The 19,998-nt window shown below is 35.9% G+C and overlaps 1 protein-coding gene and 1 non-coding gene across 2 annotated transcripts in view; both read right to left on the bottom strand.

Moving 5' to 3' along the window:
* Nucleotides 1-19,998, bottom strand: part of TMEM26 (transmembrane protein 26) — a 67,974-nt gene that overhangs the window by 15,814 nt on the left and 32,162 nt on the right. Inside the window, exons 3-5 of the mRNA XM_074297029.1 lie at nucleotides 16,668-16,769; nucleotides 13,184-13,404; nucleotides 1,602-1,678 (exon numbers count right to left, since the gene is read on the bottom strand). Coding sequence (XP_074153130.1) covers nucleotides 1,602-1,678; nucleotides 13,184-13,404; nucleotides 16,668-16,769 — 400 coding nt within the window. The remainder of the gene's footprint in view (nucleotides 1-1,601; nucleotides 1,679-13,183; nucleotides 13,405-16,667; nucleotides 16,770-19,998) is intronic.
* Nucleotides 9,116-9,221, bottom strand: LOC141559327 (U6 spliceosomal RNA). Its single transcript, XR_012487375.1, has one exon. It is a non-coding gene; the product is annotated as a U6 spliceosomal RNA (small nuclear RNA).

Raw genomic sequence — 19,998 nt, 5'->3', positions numbered from 1 at the left:
TGTATCTCTGGAGATTCACACAGTTTCTAGGAAAGAGTAATTTAATAAATTTAATAAAAGTCTCTTGATTGACTAATATTTAACAAATGGAAATAGATATGAGATGCAGTCCATGGGAAGTTTCAGAATTACCCTGAGCTTTTCATTCAAGGAGAAGGATGGAATCTCAGGAAATTTGTGAAGAATTAAAAGGTACCTTGGAGGGCATCTAATGCACCATACGCAAAAAGAATCCCCATTACAACATATCTGACAATAGATTGGCATTTAAACTCTTACTGGAAAACTTCAATAAATGACAGGTCTCCCTCCTTTAAATTTTTCCTGTTTGTGTGTGTGTGTGTGTGTGTGTGTTTGTGCGCGTGCGTGAGAGAGAAGAGGGAGGAGGGAGAAAGAGCAAGAAGTTTGTCTTAAAGACATAAGATCTGTCATCTCCATGCTAGATTGAAAAGGGAATTTTAGTGATGGGGAAGATGGAGTGAATGAGGACAAGGGAATGAGCCAGAAAGGTTTGAGCAGAGAAGAGCAAAGTGAAGACTTGGGCAGGCTCTGGGAAGTGGCCATTGGGAGATAGAGAGACCCTAAACATTTGGGGCGAGAACTTAGTCATCAGCATGAAATAGTGAAAATGATTTTGGAGTCACAGGAATCAGCTTCAAATCTTCGTTCTTTCCCTTGTGCAGCGTTCCTTTTCAGTATGCTCATTTGTAATAAGTGAGAATGGAATGAGATAATCAATTAGATTTTTCATGGCACATTATCTATGAAGTGGGGAAATTTAGATCATTTTGGCTTCAAGATTTGGCAGTTTGGATCCATTCTAAAACAGATCCAATTGAGTTCTGAAGTCCATCACCAAAAAAAAAAAATCCCTAAAATTCTTAGTACGTATTTGAAATTATCTTTATTTCTTTACAATTCAAAATTTCCCAAATATTGCTAGACTGTGGACTCATCCAAGACCCTCCCTAACTGCACTAACCCTTACCCACTTTCTCTCTTGAAATCACTCAAAATCAATATGCAGACATGAAAAGTAGTTACTGACAATTTCCAAAATGTCCACATTAGGGTCATGATAATGGCTGTCATGGCAGCTTTGGTAGCCAGGTTCTCAGTAATAGTAATGAATGAATAAAGGATTCCATACTGCATTCAGAGATATTGCATCATTTTATTGCTTCAGGCTCCTGGCCAATTCAAATTTAAAAATATTAAGTGCCTACTATGTGCAAGGCATTATTCTGATAACTAGAGATTCAAAGATAAAAAATACTCTACCTTGGGACTTTACATTCAGAGAATGACAGAATAAGAGAAGAGGGAGAAAGGGAAGGAGAGAGGAATAGAGAGGAAGAACATGCATACAAAGTAAATTCAAACTATACAAAGAAAGGAAAACAATTTCAGAGAGAGGAAGTGTTTATTATGGGAATTTAAGAAGGGTCTTGAGAAGGACATGGTAACTGAGCTGGGCTTTGAAAAAAGCTCAGGAAACTGAGGCAGGAGTAAAGAAGGACATGTCAGGCATGCAGTTCATTCAGGCAAAAGCATGGAGATAAGAGATAGAATGCTGTTTGCAGAACAAAACAAATACGAACCTGCAAGGTCAAGTGGAAACTGTAGCATGCTCCAGCTCCAAATGGTAAGGATTGCATAAACCAGTTCAGGGCTATTTCTGGGAGAAACACAATATTTGTAAATATTCATAAAAAAAAAAAAACATTTCAGAATACCTGCAGAAAGACATATTCTCCCCCACCCAGACACAGCTTTGTGAGTTTCTTAGTGGGTTTAGGGTGGGGTGGAGATGTACTCATTTAGAGCTACAAGATGTATGAGCAGGTTGCTGAACATATGCATGAACAAGATGAAATGATAATCTTCCACCTCATTGCTTCAAGGATTCAATTCATTACAACTGGTCAAGTTTGGTCAAGGAATTTCCTCTCTAGATTTCTGTTTCCTCCCCTATAAAATGAGGAAGGAGAACCAGATAATGGCTGATGCCCCTTATAGCTGGAAAGCTCTTGATATGTCTTAGTAAGTTTATTTTATATGCATGGCACAGTGGATTAAAGAGTTGACTTCAGGATCAGAAAGACTCAAATTTAAACCATGCCTTTGCCACATATTTTCTGGATAAGTCACTTCACCTCTAACAAACTCCAAGGAAGTTCTAAGCTGAGAATCTGCACAGAAGGTGAAATCAATCTTGGATTGGTAGAGAGATCCTCACCTGGAGCTTCCTATACCAATGATATTAAAAGTCTGGATGAAAACAAAGAAATGTGTAAGCCATGGGTTTAAGAAAGACAAAAAGGAAATAGTCCCTCCCCGTAAAGAGCTTACATTCTATAGTGTTTACACAGGAAACAAATAAGTAATGCATGTACAATGGAATTGTCCAGTGGAGAACATTAAAAACTGGTGGAAGAGGGAGCTAGGAAAATCCTCATATAAGAGATGGCAAGGGGTAACGAGATAACACAGTGGATAGAGTGCAGGACATGGAGCTGGGAAGAACTGAGTTCAACCCCGAGCAAGTTACTTGACCTGAGAGAGAGAGGGAAATAAAGGAAGAGGAGGGAAAGATGGAGAGAGGGAGAGAAAGAGGCAAGTTAAATTTCATTAGGGTGAGTGCTTCTACTAACACTATAGATCATGAGATCTCTATAGTCTGGCAGACGGTCTTTGAGATTTAGTGAGACTGAAAAGTTCTTTACCCTACAATCAGTCTTGAGATGAGCCCTCTCTGAAACTTGTTGTTGGTCCTTCCTTTCAGTCATATCTGACCCTTCATGACCCCCTATGGGTTGTTTTTGGCAAAGATACTAGAGTCATTGACCATTTTCTTTTCCAACTCATTTTACAGATGAAGAAACTGAGGCAAACAGGATTAAGTGACTTTCCCAGGGTCACACAGCTAATAAATATAAGTCAAATTTGATCTCAGGTCCCACTGAGCTATCTAGCTGCTTCTCTCTGAACTTAGTGAGAATGATTTACCCCTTAGCCAAATTCAGCCACAAAAGTTAGTTCTTTTTTTTTCATTTTTCACAAATGTATTGTTTCATCGCCTTGTTTTTTTATTTTTTTTATTAATTTTATAATTATACATTTTTGATAGTATATATGCATGAGTAATTTTTTATAACATTATCCCTTGTATTCATTTTTTCAGATTTTCCCCTCCCTTCCTCTACTCCCTCCCCCCGATGACAGGCAATCTCATACATTTTACATGTGTTACAGTATAACCTAGATATAATATGTGTGTAAATCCAATTTTCTTGTTGCACGTTAAGTATTGGATTCCGAAGGTATAAGTAACCTGGGTAGATAGACAGTAGTGCTAATATTTTACATTCAATTCCCAGTGTTAAAAGGTTAGTTCTTTAAAGAATTGCAAACTAATAACAATGAAATAAAAGCATGCTGCAAAGCACTAACAACAATAGTTAACATTTATATTGTGCTTATTATGTGCCAGGCACTGGGTTAAGCATTTTGCAATTATCTCATTTGATCCTTACCACAACCCAGGAAGACAGGTGCTAAGCTAAGGCAAATATGTCCTTTACTCAGGGTCCCACAGCTAGAAGTCTCTGAGACGGGAGTTCTTTCCAGGTCCTGTGCTCTATCCATGGTGCTACCTAGCTCCCCAATGATTCTCATACTAATTTAAATTACAGGTGAGAAAAGTAAAATTCTAGGATTTGTCTAGACTTGGGGATGCTCTTCCTCTCCTTTTCCCCTCATGCCCAAATCTTCAGTCTCTTCAACTAAAGAAGTATATCCAGTTAAGGACAAAGCAAAGTACAATCTCCTTTTCTTCTTGTCACTGCATCACAATCAATGTGTATAACAATTATATTTATTAGCATCAAATCAAAATAAGTTGGGACAATTTTAAAAGTGATTATTTTATTTGTATATGAACTTAAGATGCATCTTTTTGCATATGCGAATGACATGTGAACTCATACAAAATATGGGTGAGTTTGGATATCTGGGGGGTTGGGAAAAACAATTTTGGAAAATTTGAGATCTCAAGATTTTTTGAGTTAGAGAGATCTGAGATATTGGTCAATAAAGAACCAGTACACAGGACAGGTCTAAACCAAAGAACATAAAAAGGATAGAAATAAATCATCAAAACCAGATGGGCAGCTACTCAAAAAAGCAATAATCAGAATCCCATCATTCTGAGGGAACTTCAGAAGGAAATGACCCAATACAGGTTAGTTGCTAATAATTCCATTAAATTTATATTTATATTATATTTATTTATATTTAAATAAATATTTATAATAAATATGATTATATTAATATTATAAATTTATATTAGATAAAATGGAAAAAATTAATTTAAAAAAATGACTGTTCATAGATAATAGATGCTTGAATATGAAGATCCTCTTCCCCTTCCCCCTATTTCATCCATTGATCAAATATCACCAAAGCTTTTGTAGAAGAAAATTATACCCAAGGAATGGACTTGTTTTATATGAGTTCCTATTTACTTTTCAGATCTACATCTCATTTTAGCCTCACAAATAGCTCTTCAAATTTTCCTCACTTTGCAAGTGAGGAAACTGAATCTTGGGGATATTATAATTTTCAACTTATTTTTTTTAATTAAAGCTTTTTATTTTCAAAACATATGTATAGATAATTTTCAGCAGATTCTCAACCGCTTTGTCAAGGTCATATATCATAATTATATTTATATTGTAATATAGTTGTATTATTTTATTATAACATTTTCAAATGTTTTATTATTTATATAACAAATTAACCAAGTCACTTTCAAAGATGTCCATCTTGTCTGTTTTTCCCTCTGAAAATTTTTTGTTTTCTTCTAAGCATTAAGAAAAAACAATGGATAAATGACATTACTAACTTACCTCCCTCTTCTCCTCCTCAAATTAAAAATGAAAAGAAAAGCAGAATTATTTTAACAAATAAGGAAAGCATTTCTTTAGGTATCCATCCATTTGCTATTTCCCTGAAGTGAATAATCATTCTTATAAGTTCTACATCAGAGACATTAATTAGGGAATAGTCACTTCTCTGTTTGGAGACCTGTTAACAGTAAGATATTTTGAACACTGTCCCTGGCACTTAAAAAAGGAACCAATATTTTTGCATTTGCCTAGCCACTCATGATCAACCTTGGGTCTGAAATCTTTTTTTTCCCCTAGGTTAACTATTATTTCAAGTTCTCTCCCATTCAACTTGCCTGTCTCCTTCCCAGCCCCCATCTCACAACTCGATGAGGTTCCCTTCCATGGCACATCTGACAAGAAGAGGGATAAAGGCAAATAAAATTATAATGAAAAATAGGATTTAAGATTAAGGTAACAAAAATATCACAGATATTGAGACCTCCTACCTTTTTACCTTGATTGCTTTTTGATTGACTGTGAGATGTGGATAATAAGGAAAGCTAAGAGGTGCAGCAAGGAGCTCAAATCAGTCAATAATTTAAAAAATAATTCAGGCTATTCACTGGAAGGTCAAATACTGAAGCTGAAGCTTAAATAATTTGGCTATATAGTAAGAAGGGACTCAGTAAAACCTTGATATTGAGAAAAGTTGAAGGCAAAAGGAAAAAATGATGGCAGAGGATGAGATCGATAGATACTATGATAGAAACAATGGACATGAGCTTGGACAGACTTTGAGAGATAATGGAGGACAGAAGGGTCTAGTGTTCTGTGGTCCTTGGAGTCACAAAGAGTCAGCCGCATCTGAATGACATCACTACAAGAACTTTCTTCTAGTGAGCAAAATCATGACATTGTACATAGTAACAAGAAGATTATGTGATGATCCACAATGATAATTTATCTCTTCTCAGCAACACAGTGATCCATGACAATTTCAGTAGACTTGGGATGGAAAATGCCATCCAGATCCAGAGAGAGAATTATGGAGTCTGAATATGGATTAAGGCATACTATTTTCACCTTTTTAAACTTTTTCTTTCTTGTGATTTTTCTATTTTGTTCTGATTTTTCTTTCACAACATGACTAATATGGAAATATGTTTAAAATGATTGCTTCTATTTCAGATTACTTGCTGTCTTAGGGAAGGGGGAGGTAAGAGAAGGAGGGACAAAAACAATTTGGCTATATAGTACAAAATGAATCTTGAAAACTATCTTTACATGTAACTAGAAAATGAAATATTATTGAAATTTTTAAAAAGAACTTTATTCTAGATTTGAGTAAAAATTCAATAAACATGATAAAAGTTTTGTCCTACTCAGGCCTCTGATTTCATAGGTATGAGAAAGTTCTTGTGTGAAAATTCTCTCTCAGACTGAAAAGTACCTGGTAAGTTTGACTTTTAGATAGTAGTCTGGGCATGGAGAAGTTCAATGTCATGTCCAAAGAACATATTCAGTGGGGAAATGGGCTACATCTTGTCTCAGAAGAAATGACTAATTATTGATGTTGGAATCAGTGAATCAGTTGTTTGTGTGTGTGCTACTAGACCACACTAAGTCTCCATGAAGAGACCTCTGATGACTACAGGAAACAAAGAATTATGATATATAACGTCACAAGGATGTAAGTCAAAAAAGCAAAAATTATTGGAGGGGAATTTCTTCAAGATTGAAAGATAAAGTTTTAGGACAACTAGAATGAAGGCACAATGGACACAGAAAACACCCAGAGTTATGAAAGAGGATGAAAGTTATTATATATTATATAAATATATGATAGGTATAGATATATAATTGCAGTATATAACTTCATTTTTATTAATTGTGTAATGCATTATATATAATCTTGTATATATAAAAACATAGATGATAAATGGAGTTAGAGAGACTTCCTTAATATTTTAAACTGTAGGCTTTAGAAAACACACAAAATGTGCTAAATAGTACCTATTGTGGTAGAAATGTTTGAACTGAATGACCTAGAAGGATCCAAAGACACTAATGCATAGATTTAGAGCCAGAAAGGATCTGAGAAATCATACAATCAAACACATTCATTTTATTTATCAGAAAACTGACCTTCAGAGAAGTGAAATGAATTGCTCCAAATCCTACAGTACAAGAATTAGTATTTGAATAGAAGTACAGAAGTTCAAAGTACAGAACTCTTCTTCCTTTACCACATGGAATCCAGGTGAGAATTACTTTTCTTCTTATATTATGAAGCCTTTTCAGATTAGTCCCTTGTGACTTCCACCACTATGTTCAATGACAATTGCCTTCTCGTCCCACATGTGTTCACCCCATCTCCGCCATATGCATATTTCTGCCCTAGCTGAGGTTGATTAGGTTTTTATGGCCAGATTTACATTTACATCCATTCATGTAATTTGTTTTTGAGGCACATGAACTACAATGGAATGAAGACCTGACTTGGATTTAGGAAACTCGACTTCAGATTTTAGGTTCTTTCTTATATAACCTGGTGATCCAAGCACTTCATCTTGCTCGGCCTCAGTTTCACATTGATTTACAACTGGAAAAAACTTTAGAGTCCATCGAGTCCTCATTTTATAGCCTGGAAATAGGAAGCCTGAGGTAATTAAGTGACTTTCCCAGAGTCACCCAGCTAGTAGATATCTGAGGTAGAAATCTTCCTGATTTTCAAGTCTAGTTCCTAAAAAGAAGAGGTTGCACTTGATGATATCTAACATCTATTTCAGTCCTAAACCCATACTCCTGGAAGCTTTCATCCCGTGCTATTAATTTGTTTGTTCTATTACCTCCATTCTTCTCTTCCTTATCTATATCTCTGTTATATTTATCTGTTATAGAAGCATAAAGATTATTTGGTCTAGGTCAATGTACCAATAAATCTGTTATTTCATTGATATGGACATTCTATCTAATGACAGAAACCACAACCTATCTATTCTTACCCAGCCTGTATGACACTGCCCATGCTCCTCAATAAGACAACCATAGGGGGTCTACACGTTAAGGATCCTTCTTATTTGCTCTTGACATTGAAAGTTAACAATGGATCAAATGAGATATTATTGGTAAAATGATTCAAAAATTGTTATATATGTGTACTTGCTATTATTATTGTTATCATCATATGGTCTATTAGATTTCACTCTGTCTTGCTATGACCAATCCACTCTCTTTTTGTTTTTTAATGGTACATTTCTTTAATTTGCCCATTACCCAGCTATACTAGGTAATTCCTTTTTGTAATAACTTCTCATAGTCTGGTAATATCTTCTCCATTGTTTTTTGGGTGATCCTTGATTTCATTCCTTCAGAGACTGACATATTCCATGACTTCACAGTTAAATTCATGAATTTACTAGATGGGTCCTTGTCTACATTGATACTTGAGTCATTAATGGAAGCTCAAACTTTACCAAATGCAATGCAGTCTACTTTCCTCTTCCTGAAATTCTGAATTCAACACATTGTCCATTCACAGACTGTCTCCAAGCTAATTGATGACCTCTATGAACTGTCTATTTGACAATACAGCATTATTTAGACAATAGACATCCTTCATCCACTTAATTTTATCCAATGTGGGTGACCCAACAATTCTGAGTGATTATAACTGATTATAACTCTCATTTATTAAGTTTCAGGGTTTTACAAAATCAGCACAGTGTCACTTGGAAATATAGCATCTATATGACTTCGCCAATCATAGCAGGGGTTATTGATTTTTTTCTGTCATGGACCCATGAAGCAGTCTGCTGAAGCTTTGTCAAAGTGTTTTCTAAATGCATAAAATAAAATTCTTAAGACCACAAAGGAAACTAAACATATCATAACACAATTATTAAAATATTGAGAAAAATTCACAGACTCCAGCTTTAAAAATTTGGATCAGTAAAACAAACAAACAAAACTCTTCAACTAGGACTGTTAAGTGGAACTGGGAACCCCCTCACAAAACAAATGCCTTATTATTTGAAGCATTAACAGATATTAGTGATTAGAGATTTGTCAACAAGTTATATCTGTTGTGATACCTTTCCAGAAATATTGCATTGCTTTAATATATGAATGAGGTTTGGAGGAAAGGATAAGCTTTTCTGAAAACTTTTTTTATCAAAACTTTTTTTTTATTTTCAACACATATTCATGGACAATTTTCAAAAAAAATTATGGAACATTTCCTGAATTTGCATGTCATCCTTGCCAGGGGCCATGCTAATCTACTCTCTATCATTCCAATTTTAGTATATGTGCTGCCGAAGCAAGCGCAGAGAAGAACTTTTAAGATAGAGTTTGCTCTACAGATTCAAATGTCAACCAAAAATAAACACAGTAGAATCTTGTAATCAATTGTGTGATGATAAAGATGGAGCCAACTTGTTCTTGATCTGTGTAGGGATTATTCTCATTAAAAATAATTCATACAAATGTCAAACAAGGCATATGAGTCAGTAACTATCAATGTTCTCTTAGTAGCCTCTATTTTTTGAGAAGCTCTGAGATTTTTTCCTGCCTGCTCTTTCTTCCATTCTCTCTCTGGGTCTCTGGGTCTCTGGGTCTCTGGGTCTCTGGGTCTCTGGGTCTCTGGGTCTCTGGGTCTCTCTCTCTCTCTCTCTCTCTCTCTCTCTCTCTCTCTCTCTCTCTCTCTCTCTCTCTCTCTCTCTGTCTCTCTCTCTCTCTCTCTGTCTCTCTCTCTCTGTCTCTCTCTCTCTCTCTCTCTCTTTCTCTCTCCTCATTACTCCACTCACACCTTGAGAAGATCTAGATAGTATCATGGATCTATTCTGTGTAAATTTCATCTAGCCCAGTTCTCTTTCTGCCATTTCTACTTCCACTATAATCCCATTTAAGTGTTAGCTTCTTGTGGGAAGGAATCAGGTTTTTTTTATTTTAATTTTTTGGGGAAATGTTTATGTCTTCAATGGTAATCACAGTGCCTGACACAGAGTAAGGTTTTTTTTTTAAAGCTTTTTGCTTGATTAACTGACTGCAGAATTGTAATATCTAAATTAACCTCTATAGATGAGGAAACTGAAACCCCATGAGAGTAAATTACCTATCAAAGATTTCATACCCAGTTAATGTCAAAGTTAGGACTGAAAATCACTTCTCTTGGCTGCCATTCCAATGGGCTTTTCATTTGTACAACTGATTAATTCAAAATGAATTAAATAATTGAATAAACCCATTTTCATGGTTTAGAAGAAAGCACACTGAATTTGGACTGAGAAGATCTACTACATACCTCTGCCATTAACTGTGTGATTTTAAGCAAGCTGCTTGGCCTCTCTGGGTATATAGGAGAGCTGTGGATTCCTGGGATGGGGAGTGAAAAGGGACATTAGAGATATTTGGGGCCAGGAGTTCCATCATGAGTCATTGGACTACCTAGTAAAGTCTTTGGATTCTGGTCAATTTTATTTAAATAAATAACATAAAACACAGAGTATTATAAAGAAAACAAACTATGTTGGAATACTCTTATCAAAATTTAGTCCATGGACCTGAGATGATAAATCCCAGATCTAGGCCAATCTTCTTACTTTATAAAGTAAGGCCTAGAGAAGAAAAGTGATTTTCTTTTTTTTATTTTATTTGTTCTGGTGAGACATCTGGGATTAAGTGACATGCCCAGAGTCATAAAGCTAGTGAGTGTTAAGTGTCTGAGTCTGGATTTGAACTCCGTTTCTTTTTGACTTCAGGGCCAGTACTCTATCCACTATCAGTGGTCCTTTAACTTTTTAAATAGGGGGACAGTTCACTGTCCCTCAGACTACTGGAGGGCTGTACTATAGTAAAAACAAAAACTCACACTCTGTCTCCGCCCCTCAGTCCATTTGCCATAACCCCGCAGGCCACATAAACATCCTCAGCAGGCCGCATCTGGCCCACAGGCCGTGGTTTGAGAACCCCTGCACCATTCAGCTGGCCCCTAAAGTGATGTGCTTTAAAATAAGCAAGGCTAGTAAATAGCAAGACTAAGGTTTGGATTCAAGTTGTCTAACTTTAAATCCAGTTCTCTTTCCTACATCTCACTGGAAGATGATTCAGATCCATTCAATTTCCATCACTTTCCCATTCTGATCTTTTGGGCAATCTATGAGAGCTGGGGGCACATGATTGGGCCTATAGCAACAATGCTAAAATTTCAAGGCCAAAATATCACTTTAATTCAGGACTTTTGTTTGTTTTTTTAAAAAATCAATTTAATGAGCTGTAGAAAAATACATATAAATGAAAACAAATGTTTCCCATGCAGGTGAGTTAAAGTGACTTTTTATTATAATTGAGATGATATTGTTTATTCAGTAAATTAAAGTATAAAGGTCATTTTATGTTTGTTTTTTCCCCAAAAGCAGAACATATAATAAGCACGCATTTAGAAATCAGCCTCATTCTAATTTATTTTTATAGCATTGTGGAAAATAACCCAAGCTCAAAGAGAAAAAAATCAAGGTCTGAGACTTAAATCCCAATGGTAAGAAAATGGTTCCATAAACAGATGTGATCATGGGTTCTAAGTTTATTTGCTAGTGACAAAAAGAAAGAAATCTACCATTCTGCCAACTCAATATATTTTAATTTATAAGCTTCTCTACCAAAAAAGTCTTTGAGCACCTGGAGCAAAAATGACTAAAAACAAAATTTACTATTGCTAAATGTTATTACTAAAACACTAAAGAAATGATTAAACCCAAAGTTTATCTTCCCCATTCTCCCTGCACACTGGGGAATATTTAGTGCATGACTATAAAGAAATGCTTCCTTCCACCTTCTTTCCCACCTCAAGACTTTGACCTAAAATAGACAGCTACCCAGCTTGAGAAAAGAGAGATCATTATAAGCTGGTCTGAATTAATCTTTCTCTCTCTCTCTCTCTCTCTCTCTCTCTCTCTCTCTCTCTCTCTCTCTCTCTCTGTTTTTCTGTCTCTATCTCAATCTCTCTGTTTATCTCTCTCTTTCTCTGTATGTCTCTCTCTTTTTTTTCTCTCTCTCTCTCTCTCTTTTTCTGTCTCTATCTCAATCTCTCCGTTTATCTCTCTCTTTCTCTGTATGTCTCTCTCTCTCTCTCTCTCTCTCTCTCTCTCTCTCTCTCTCTCTCTCTTCTCTCTCTCTCTCTCTCTCTCTCTCACACACACACACACACACACACACACACACACACACACATCCCATAGCTATTCTCTCCATACAACGCATTTATAATTATTTTATATAACATATATATATATAAATATTTACCTATATATAGACAGACATATAGAAAAATTTGCACACGTGTGTATTTATGTATTATATAAAATCATATAATGACTGTACCCATGAATTCATTAGTATAAGGAACTCTCAAGTGAGCAAAGTCCCTCTACCAATTCAGGTCAGCACCTTCTTTGCATCTTAGAGTCTTAATGAGTTGTTGAGAATACTAAGAGTCCTAATGAGTTGCTCAAGGTCAGGCAGCCAGAATGGGTGAGAAAAGGGACTCTAATGGGCTTTTCTTGACTTTAAAGATGTTCTCTATTCATTAAACTGGGCTTCTTCTCATCTAAATGTATGTATGAATGTTATGTAGTATTAAATAATATCTGTATGTATATATGTTCACTAATGTGATTATTTTCTTCTTAACATTAATTTTATTTTTTCTCAGTTGCCACTATTTTCAATCAGTCAATCAATGAGAATGTATCATGTGCTTGAAAGTATTTCAGGTGTAGAGGATATAACGAAAAAAATAAACCCAACTCTCAATAAGTTTTTAGTTTATAGGAGGAGATAATATGCACATATATAAGTATAATGTGAATATATATAATAAATATAAATGCATATATAATAAATACATTATACATGGATATATGCATGTATATTTATATGTATATAATATACAGCATATCTCTATGTACACATACCCTAATGTCTGTGCATGGATGCAAACATTGATTACCAATGGCTTTAGCAGAAAGTAACTCTTGAACTGAGCTTTGAGGAAAACTAGGGATTTTAAGAAGTAACTATGAAGAGTGAGTAGATTCCAGGCACTCACTCAGGATAGCCTGAGCAAAGATGTGGAGGGAGAAGATGAACTGTTGTGTGTGAGGAACAGCAATATGGAGCATGGCATTTGATATGGAAAAGAAAAAAAAAAAAACTATGTCTGTGCCTGATATAAAATAAGATCTCCCTTTCCAAATGTACACTAAGTCTTCACAAGAATGCCGCTTCCTTACCTCACATTACTTTCTTCCAGAGTCTCACTAGTAAATTCAAGTATGTCAGCCGCAGTGCCCACAAATATGAGGAGAAGTTGAGATAGCTGGTCTCGTGTGATTTCACCACCAATAGGTAGAAGCCATCTTCCAATTATCAGCAATAACAAGAAGGTCTGGTGGAGTCCCAACGTCCAGACTTCCTCACACACAGTTGATAAATTATTGACAAAATGTTTGGCCTGTTTAATAGAAAGACCACATAAACAGGAGGGTCGCAAACAATTCCAGCAGACAGATGTCATCCACCCAAGGTGCTCTCTGCCAATGTCTCCCATCAGTATTTCATTGAAAACTGAATGACAATTGCACTTCTTAGGGGTATGTTGTTTAATTTCAATCTACTTAATGAAAAGTGATCATTTAAAAATACAAATGCATTCTATTTCTTACTTCAGAAGACACTAATGGATAACAAGTAAAAACATAATTAAGAAGAAAACAAAAGGTTCCCTCTCCTAACTTGTGGCCATCAAGTCACTGAAGTCCCTCATTCGCTAGTTGGCTCTGTATATCATGGTGATTGTTCAGCCAATTACATAATCATATATCCAAATCTTTGCTTAAAACTCATTCTATATTACCCATTGTTCCCCAGAACATGGTCATTAGACAAAATATATTAACAAAATCCCCCAAAGTCCAAATTCCAAGTGAGAGTTGCTGTGGAAAATTGAATGGTATTTTTTTTCTAAGTTTAAAAGGCAACATTTTCTTCACTGCACAATTCACAAAGATCTGGTCTCCCTCTTCTCCGACTCCTATAGTGGCAGAGGACAAACAGCCCCTCAAACATGCTGTGGGTTGTACAATAAAAGCCACAGCTGGAAGAGTCCTTTGAGATTTTCTAGTCCTGGGCTTCTATATATTTTTGTGTCCTACACTAACCTAGGGAGATTTCAGTCATGTTTTACATATAGAAAATGGGATTATAAAGGAAGCAAATTCTATCAAAATATAATTTTTAAAATACATATCTAAAATAACAAGTTTAAGTACTCTGATCTAGTTAAATGCTCACATTTTAAAAGGGAAAAAAACAGACTCAGAAGAGTGAAATAAGTTTGCCCAGTCACACAGATTTTTAAAGGGCGTGGTTAGCATCAGGCCTAAAGTCAGGAAGACCTGAGTACAAATCTACACTAGCTGTGTGACCCTGGACAGATCATTTAATCTTTGATTGTCTCAGTCCTTCCATTTATGAAATGGGGACAATATTAGTCCTTACCTCCCAGAGTTGTTATGAGGATCAAGTGAGGTAATTGTTGTAAAGTATTTGACACATAATAAAACTTACATAAATATTAGTTGTTATGGTCATCATTACCAGGGCCAAGCTTTGATGCTAATTTGTTTAATTACAGCCAAGCTGTAATTTGGGCTGTATCCACTTATATTTGTTATTCAACTTCTCCAGGTACTGGATGAAATTCTTCAAGTTTCTTCACCCTTCTGACATTTGGTTTCCTCATTTGTACAAGTAGTATAACACTTGTATTTGCAGTTTAGTCATTTTGAGGCAGTTTGACTGACCAAATTTAAGATTTTCTTGGCAAAGATACCAGATTTTGTCATTTCCTTCTCCAGGTCATTTTACAGATGTGGAAACTGAGGCAAGGGGCATGCTCATGGTCACACCAGATTTGAGCTCAGAAAGCTAAGTCTTTGTAACTCCAGGTCCAGCACTCTATCCACTGCATCATTTGGCTTCATTAGCTACCCCAAAGGGATTATTGAGTAAGGGAGCAACAATCAGACTGGGCTTTTAAAAAAATCACTTTAGCAGTTGAGTGAAGAATGGATGGGAGTGGGCTGAGACCTGAGGCAGTGAAACTACCCAGAGAGCTCTTGTGATAATCCAGCAATGTAGCGAGGAACCAGTCCCAGAGAGCAGCTGTGTGAGGTCAGAGGATGGGGTGTATGTGAAAAAAGTGGAAGGTTGAAACAGGAAGATGACAAGAGAGTCTATATATGGGGCAAGTCCAGGATAACCTGAGGTTGAGGGCCTCCGTGCCCTTGGCAGAAAAGGAGAGTTGGCAGGAGCAGCTTGAGAAGAAAGATAATTTGTTCTGTTTTTGACATGTCAGGTCTAAGATACCTACGGGGACATTCAGGTTTAAGACTTAACTGTGGAAGAACAGAGGATGAGATAGTTGGAGGTCAGGCTGAAAGCAAAGAAGAGAGTTTAGGATTGTAAAGCATGAGGAAAGATGGGATAACAAGATTATGGCCAGATGAAAAAGTCTCAGAATTAATGAGTTTGTGAGAGGAATGGAAACATTTGTGGTCCCCTGGTTACTGTAAGGAAAAGGGTTGTCGCATCTAAATTCTATCTTTCCCAGTACCTAGCACTATGCCTTGCACACAGATTCTCCCCATTCAACATAGTGGCTGAACTCCAATGATGAAGTTCTGGGAGAACAATGGCAAGGGTCACCTGGGAGGAGCAGGTACAGATGGGTCCATCACTGGAGAAAACATCCACCTATTTGGTCAATCAGCTGAGCAATATTGCAGTTTCTCTCAAAAGAACCCATTCACACACCCTCAATATCTCTCACTTAGATGATAATAAAAGCCCCCAGAATTGGTTTTCTTGTCCCAAATATCTTCCCACAGGAAGAGATCTTCCCACTCCATCATTCCACATTGCTGACATCCCATATTCCATATTGCTGTCAAGGTACATTTTTATATATAACTCTCACCAATTGATTCCCATACTCCCCCAACTCTGGTGGCTCCCTCTTGCCTTTAGTCTAAGCTGTTCTGCTTTAAATGTCCCATACCACCTTTCCCTCCAGTTCTCTGGGACCTGGCAAACTCCCTTTTCCATTTTCTTCTCATCAAACACCTCTGTCCCTGGAAAGCACCCCTTCCTTACTTGTCTCACAGAATCTCTCTCTTCCTTTAAGAAGAGGTTTGGGAGTAGCTGCATGATGTAGTGAATAGAGCACCAGCATTTAAGTCAGGAGAACTTGAGTTCAAATCTGGTCTCAGACACTTAACCCTTCCTAGCTGTGTGACCGTGGGCAAGTCACTTAACCCCACTTAACCCCAGCCTCAGGAAAAAAAAAAAAAAAAAAAAAAGGTGGTTTGGGCCATGATATCTTTTCTCATTTATTTTTAGTGCTCACTCTGACTCCTTTGCATTAAACTGCGTTGTATATTAACTTATTAACTTTATTTTTATATCGCACATGTTTCTCTATGTCCTTGTTGGTTCCCTCAATAAAATGTAAGCTTTACAGAGAACAGGAATTATTTCATTCTTTATATATTTGTATCTCCATAAGCAAATATAATGTCTGGCACAAAAGAGGTGCTTAATAGGTACTTTTTGATTATTTAGTTCAATAAGAAATCTATTTTAGTAATACTATATAAAGATAACTTATCATTGATGACTAGATCTTTTAATAAAGGAAAGAGAAAAATCCCTTACCGTCTCGAAGAGGGCCTCAGTGCCCGTATTGTAGTTTTTCATTATATCAGTTTGATTGAAGTCCCTCTCGCTACTTGTATTCAGTTTTTGGTTACTGCAATACTGAAATATATACATATATATATATATATATATATATATATATATATATATATATATATATATACATACATACACACATACATACACATATATGTATATATACACATATATGGGTATACATGTAATATACATACATAGATACAATGTCATAATTACAAACATGTTTTACATATATTAATTCAAATATTAAGCAATCATAATTCCAACATCTCTCTCATGTAACTCCTCACCACTCAACATAACTCCCACTTTAGTTCATGCCCTTGATACCCTTCCCCTAAATTATTGTAATGGTTTCCTAGCTTATTTGCATGTCAGATTTTGTATAAGATGTTTGAATCTGATAGCTTCTCCATGAAGTTTCTGGATTCTAAGGCCATGTTCCTGTTGATCACTATATCATGGTCAGTATCTTACCTTGAGCCACTGAATCCAAAAAAAAAAAACAGTGTAAGATTTCATTTGTTGGCATAAGTACACCAGAGAAAGAAATATTGCAAGTTAGAATGAGAAAAGGCTTTATTTGGTCACTGAAAAGAGGCAAGAAGACAAGAAAAATTTTACATAAAAACTACATGGAGGGTTTGTAATTTTGGGCAAGTCACAAATTCTCAGTGCTCTGGCAAAACTTATGAGAATTTAAATTGCAGAGAAAATGTTGATCTGTATTATTTAAGGAAGTTTTCTCATCAGAGAATTACCCAAACTAATGAAATATATATATATACATATATATATGTATGTATATATAAATACATATATATATGTATATATGTATATATATACACATACACATACACCTAGACCTATGTATGTTTGTATGTATACATGAAGTCCCTGATGAGAGACTGCCCTTCAAGACCTAGCTGAGGTACACAGGTAACATCTCACCATTTGGTGGGTTTCACCATTGTAAGGTTATAGACTTAGAAATCGAAATGACTTCAGAAGCCACCTATCCCAACTTTTGTTTTGCAAGATTAAAAAAAAAAAACTGAGGCAAAGGATGGAGACAAGATGGCAGGGAGTAGACAGGTCTTTGTCTGAGCTGTTCCTTGCTTCCCTCAGATCAATACCAGATCAAGGCTCTGAACAGGTTTTAGAGTGACAGAACCCACAAATATTTGGAGTGTAACAAATTTCCAGCAAAAGATATTTTGGAAGAACTTCAGGATATGTCTATCTCAATTGTGGGATGGGGGGGAAGGCTGCTGCAACACAGAGAAACAGGGAAACCCAGTGCAGAAAACTCCCAGCATGTAGGGAGTATTTCAAGGGAGACTCTTAGCCAAAATACAGCAGCATTTGCTACTTTGTCCTGGTTCAGAAGCCTGTACATCAGCAGACTAGCTGTGAGACATCTAATACAATTATAGAAGGCAAAAGTGAGCTCCTGAACGCCAGGATAATAAATGGGAGTTGGTCATACTTATCCAGTACAATAAGGAAGGCAGGGTAGCACAAAGCTACTGCCATTTGTAGAGGAAGCTTGGAACAATCTTCCTTTCCACTAATAACAGACCTCAACTTGTAAAAATAAGGAAAAAAGCAAAAAAAAAATCTCTGTCCATAGATAGCTCTAATGGAGACAGGGAAGAACAGGCCTCAAACCCCAAGGACACTAAAGGCAAAATGTCTCCAGATAAACCCTCAAAGTGTGAAATAAGCTGGTCTCCATCCCAAAAGGCTCTCTTGGAAGAATTCAAAAAGGATCCTAAAGGAGAGTTAGAAGAAAACTGGGAAAAGAAAATCAGAGCTCTGGAAAAGGAAACACAGAAATTGTCTGAAAAAAAATCAGCCCTTAAAATAGTTTTGGTGAGTTAGGAAAAGAAAACAACTCCTTGAAAAACAGAATTTGTGAAATGGAAAAAATTCAATGAACAAAAACAACTAATGTAAAAGTTTAATGGACCAAATGCAAAGGTAGATAAATAAAAAAGCTAACAGAAGAAAATAATTCACTAAAAATTAGAATTGAACAAATGGAAGCAAATGATTCAGCAAGACATTAAGAATCTGTCAAAACCAAAAAATAAAAATAAAAAATAGAAGAAAATGTAAAATATCTCCTTGGAAAAAATAACTGACCTGGAAAATAGACCCATCAGAGACAATCTAAGAATAACTGGACTACCTGAAAACCATGATGAAAAAAGTGCTTAGACAACATCTTTCAAGAAATCATTAAGCCCTGAAGTCAGGAGGACCCGAGTTCAAATATGGTCTCAGACACTTCCTAGCTGTGTGACACTGGGCAAGTCACTTAACCCCAGCCTCAGGGGAAAAAAAAAGAAATCATTAAGAAAAATTACCCTGGTGTACTAGAACCAGAAGGTAATATAGCCATTGAAAGAATCTAAGGATCACCTCCTGAAAGAGACCCCAAATGAAAACTCCAAGAAATATCATAACTAAATTCCAGAAATGTCAGATCAAAGAAAAAAATACTGCAAGCAGTCAGAAACAATTCAAATATCAAGAACCCATAATCAGGATTCTGCAGGACCTAGAGCTCCACTTTAAAGGATCAAAGGTACTAGAATATGATATTCTGGAGGGCAAAAGAACTTGGACTGCTGTCAAAAATCAAGTACCCAGAAAAATTAAGGATTATCTTTCAGGGGGAAAGATGGGCATTCAATGAAATAGGGAATTTTTATTTATTTTTGATGAAAAGACAAGAGCTGAACAGAAAATTTGATCTTCAAATACAATACTCAAGAGAAGCATAAAAAGAGAAGAAAAACAACTATGTTTTTTAAAGTTTAAAATTTTTACATCACTATACAGGAAGATAATATGTTTAACTCTTGAGAACTGTATCATTATTAAGGGTGTACTTAGAGGGTGTATAATTTGACTTTACTGTAATGAAATAAAAAAGAAAGTGGGTGGAAAAAGAAAGTGGAGGTAAAATGGGTTAAATTGCATCACATGAAGAGGCAAAAAAGATCTATTATAGCTGAAGGAAAGAAGGGAAGTGAGCATTGTGAGAAACTTAATCTCATAAGATTTTGTTCAGAGAGAAACTTTTCTCAACCTATAGGGAAGTAAGAGAACAATAGGGAAAGAAAGAGGGGAGGCTAATAGAAGGGAGAACAAAAGTACAGGGAAAAGGGATAATAAAGGAGGAGGGTCTGTAAAAGGAGATGCCAAAATGAGGGAGGTGGTGGTCAGAAGCAAAATACAGGGGAGGAGGGAAAGGGGGAAAGGAAAGAAAAAAGTATAA

Source organism: Sminthopsis crassicaudata, chromosome 2 (genome assembly GCF_048593235.1).
Source record: "Sminthopsis crassicaudata isolate SCR6 chromosome 2, ASM4859323v1, whole genome shotgun sequence".
In the NCBI taxonomy this organism is placed as follows: Eukaryota; Metazoa; Chordata; class Mammalia; order Dasyuromorphia; family Dasyuridae; genus Sminthopsis; species Sminthopsis crassicaudata.
The sequence above is the reverse complement of the archived record's forward strand: the minus strand, read 5'-3'. Positions and strand labels throughout refer to the sequence as shown.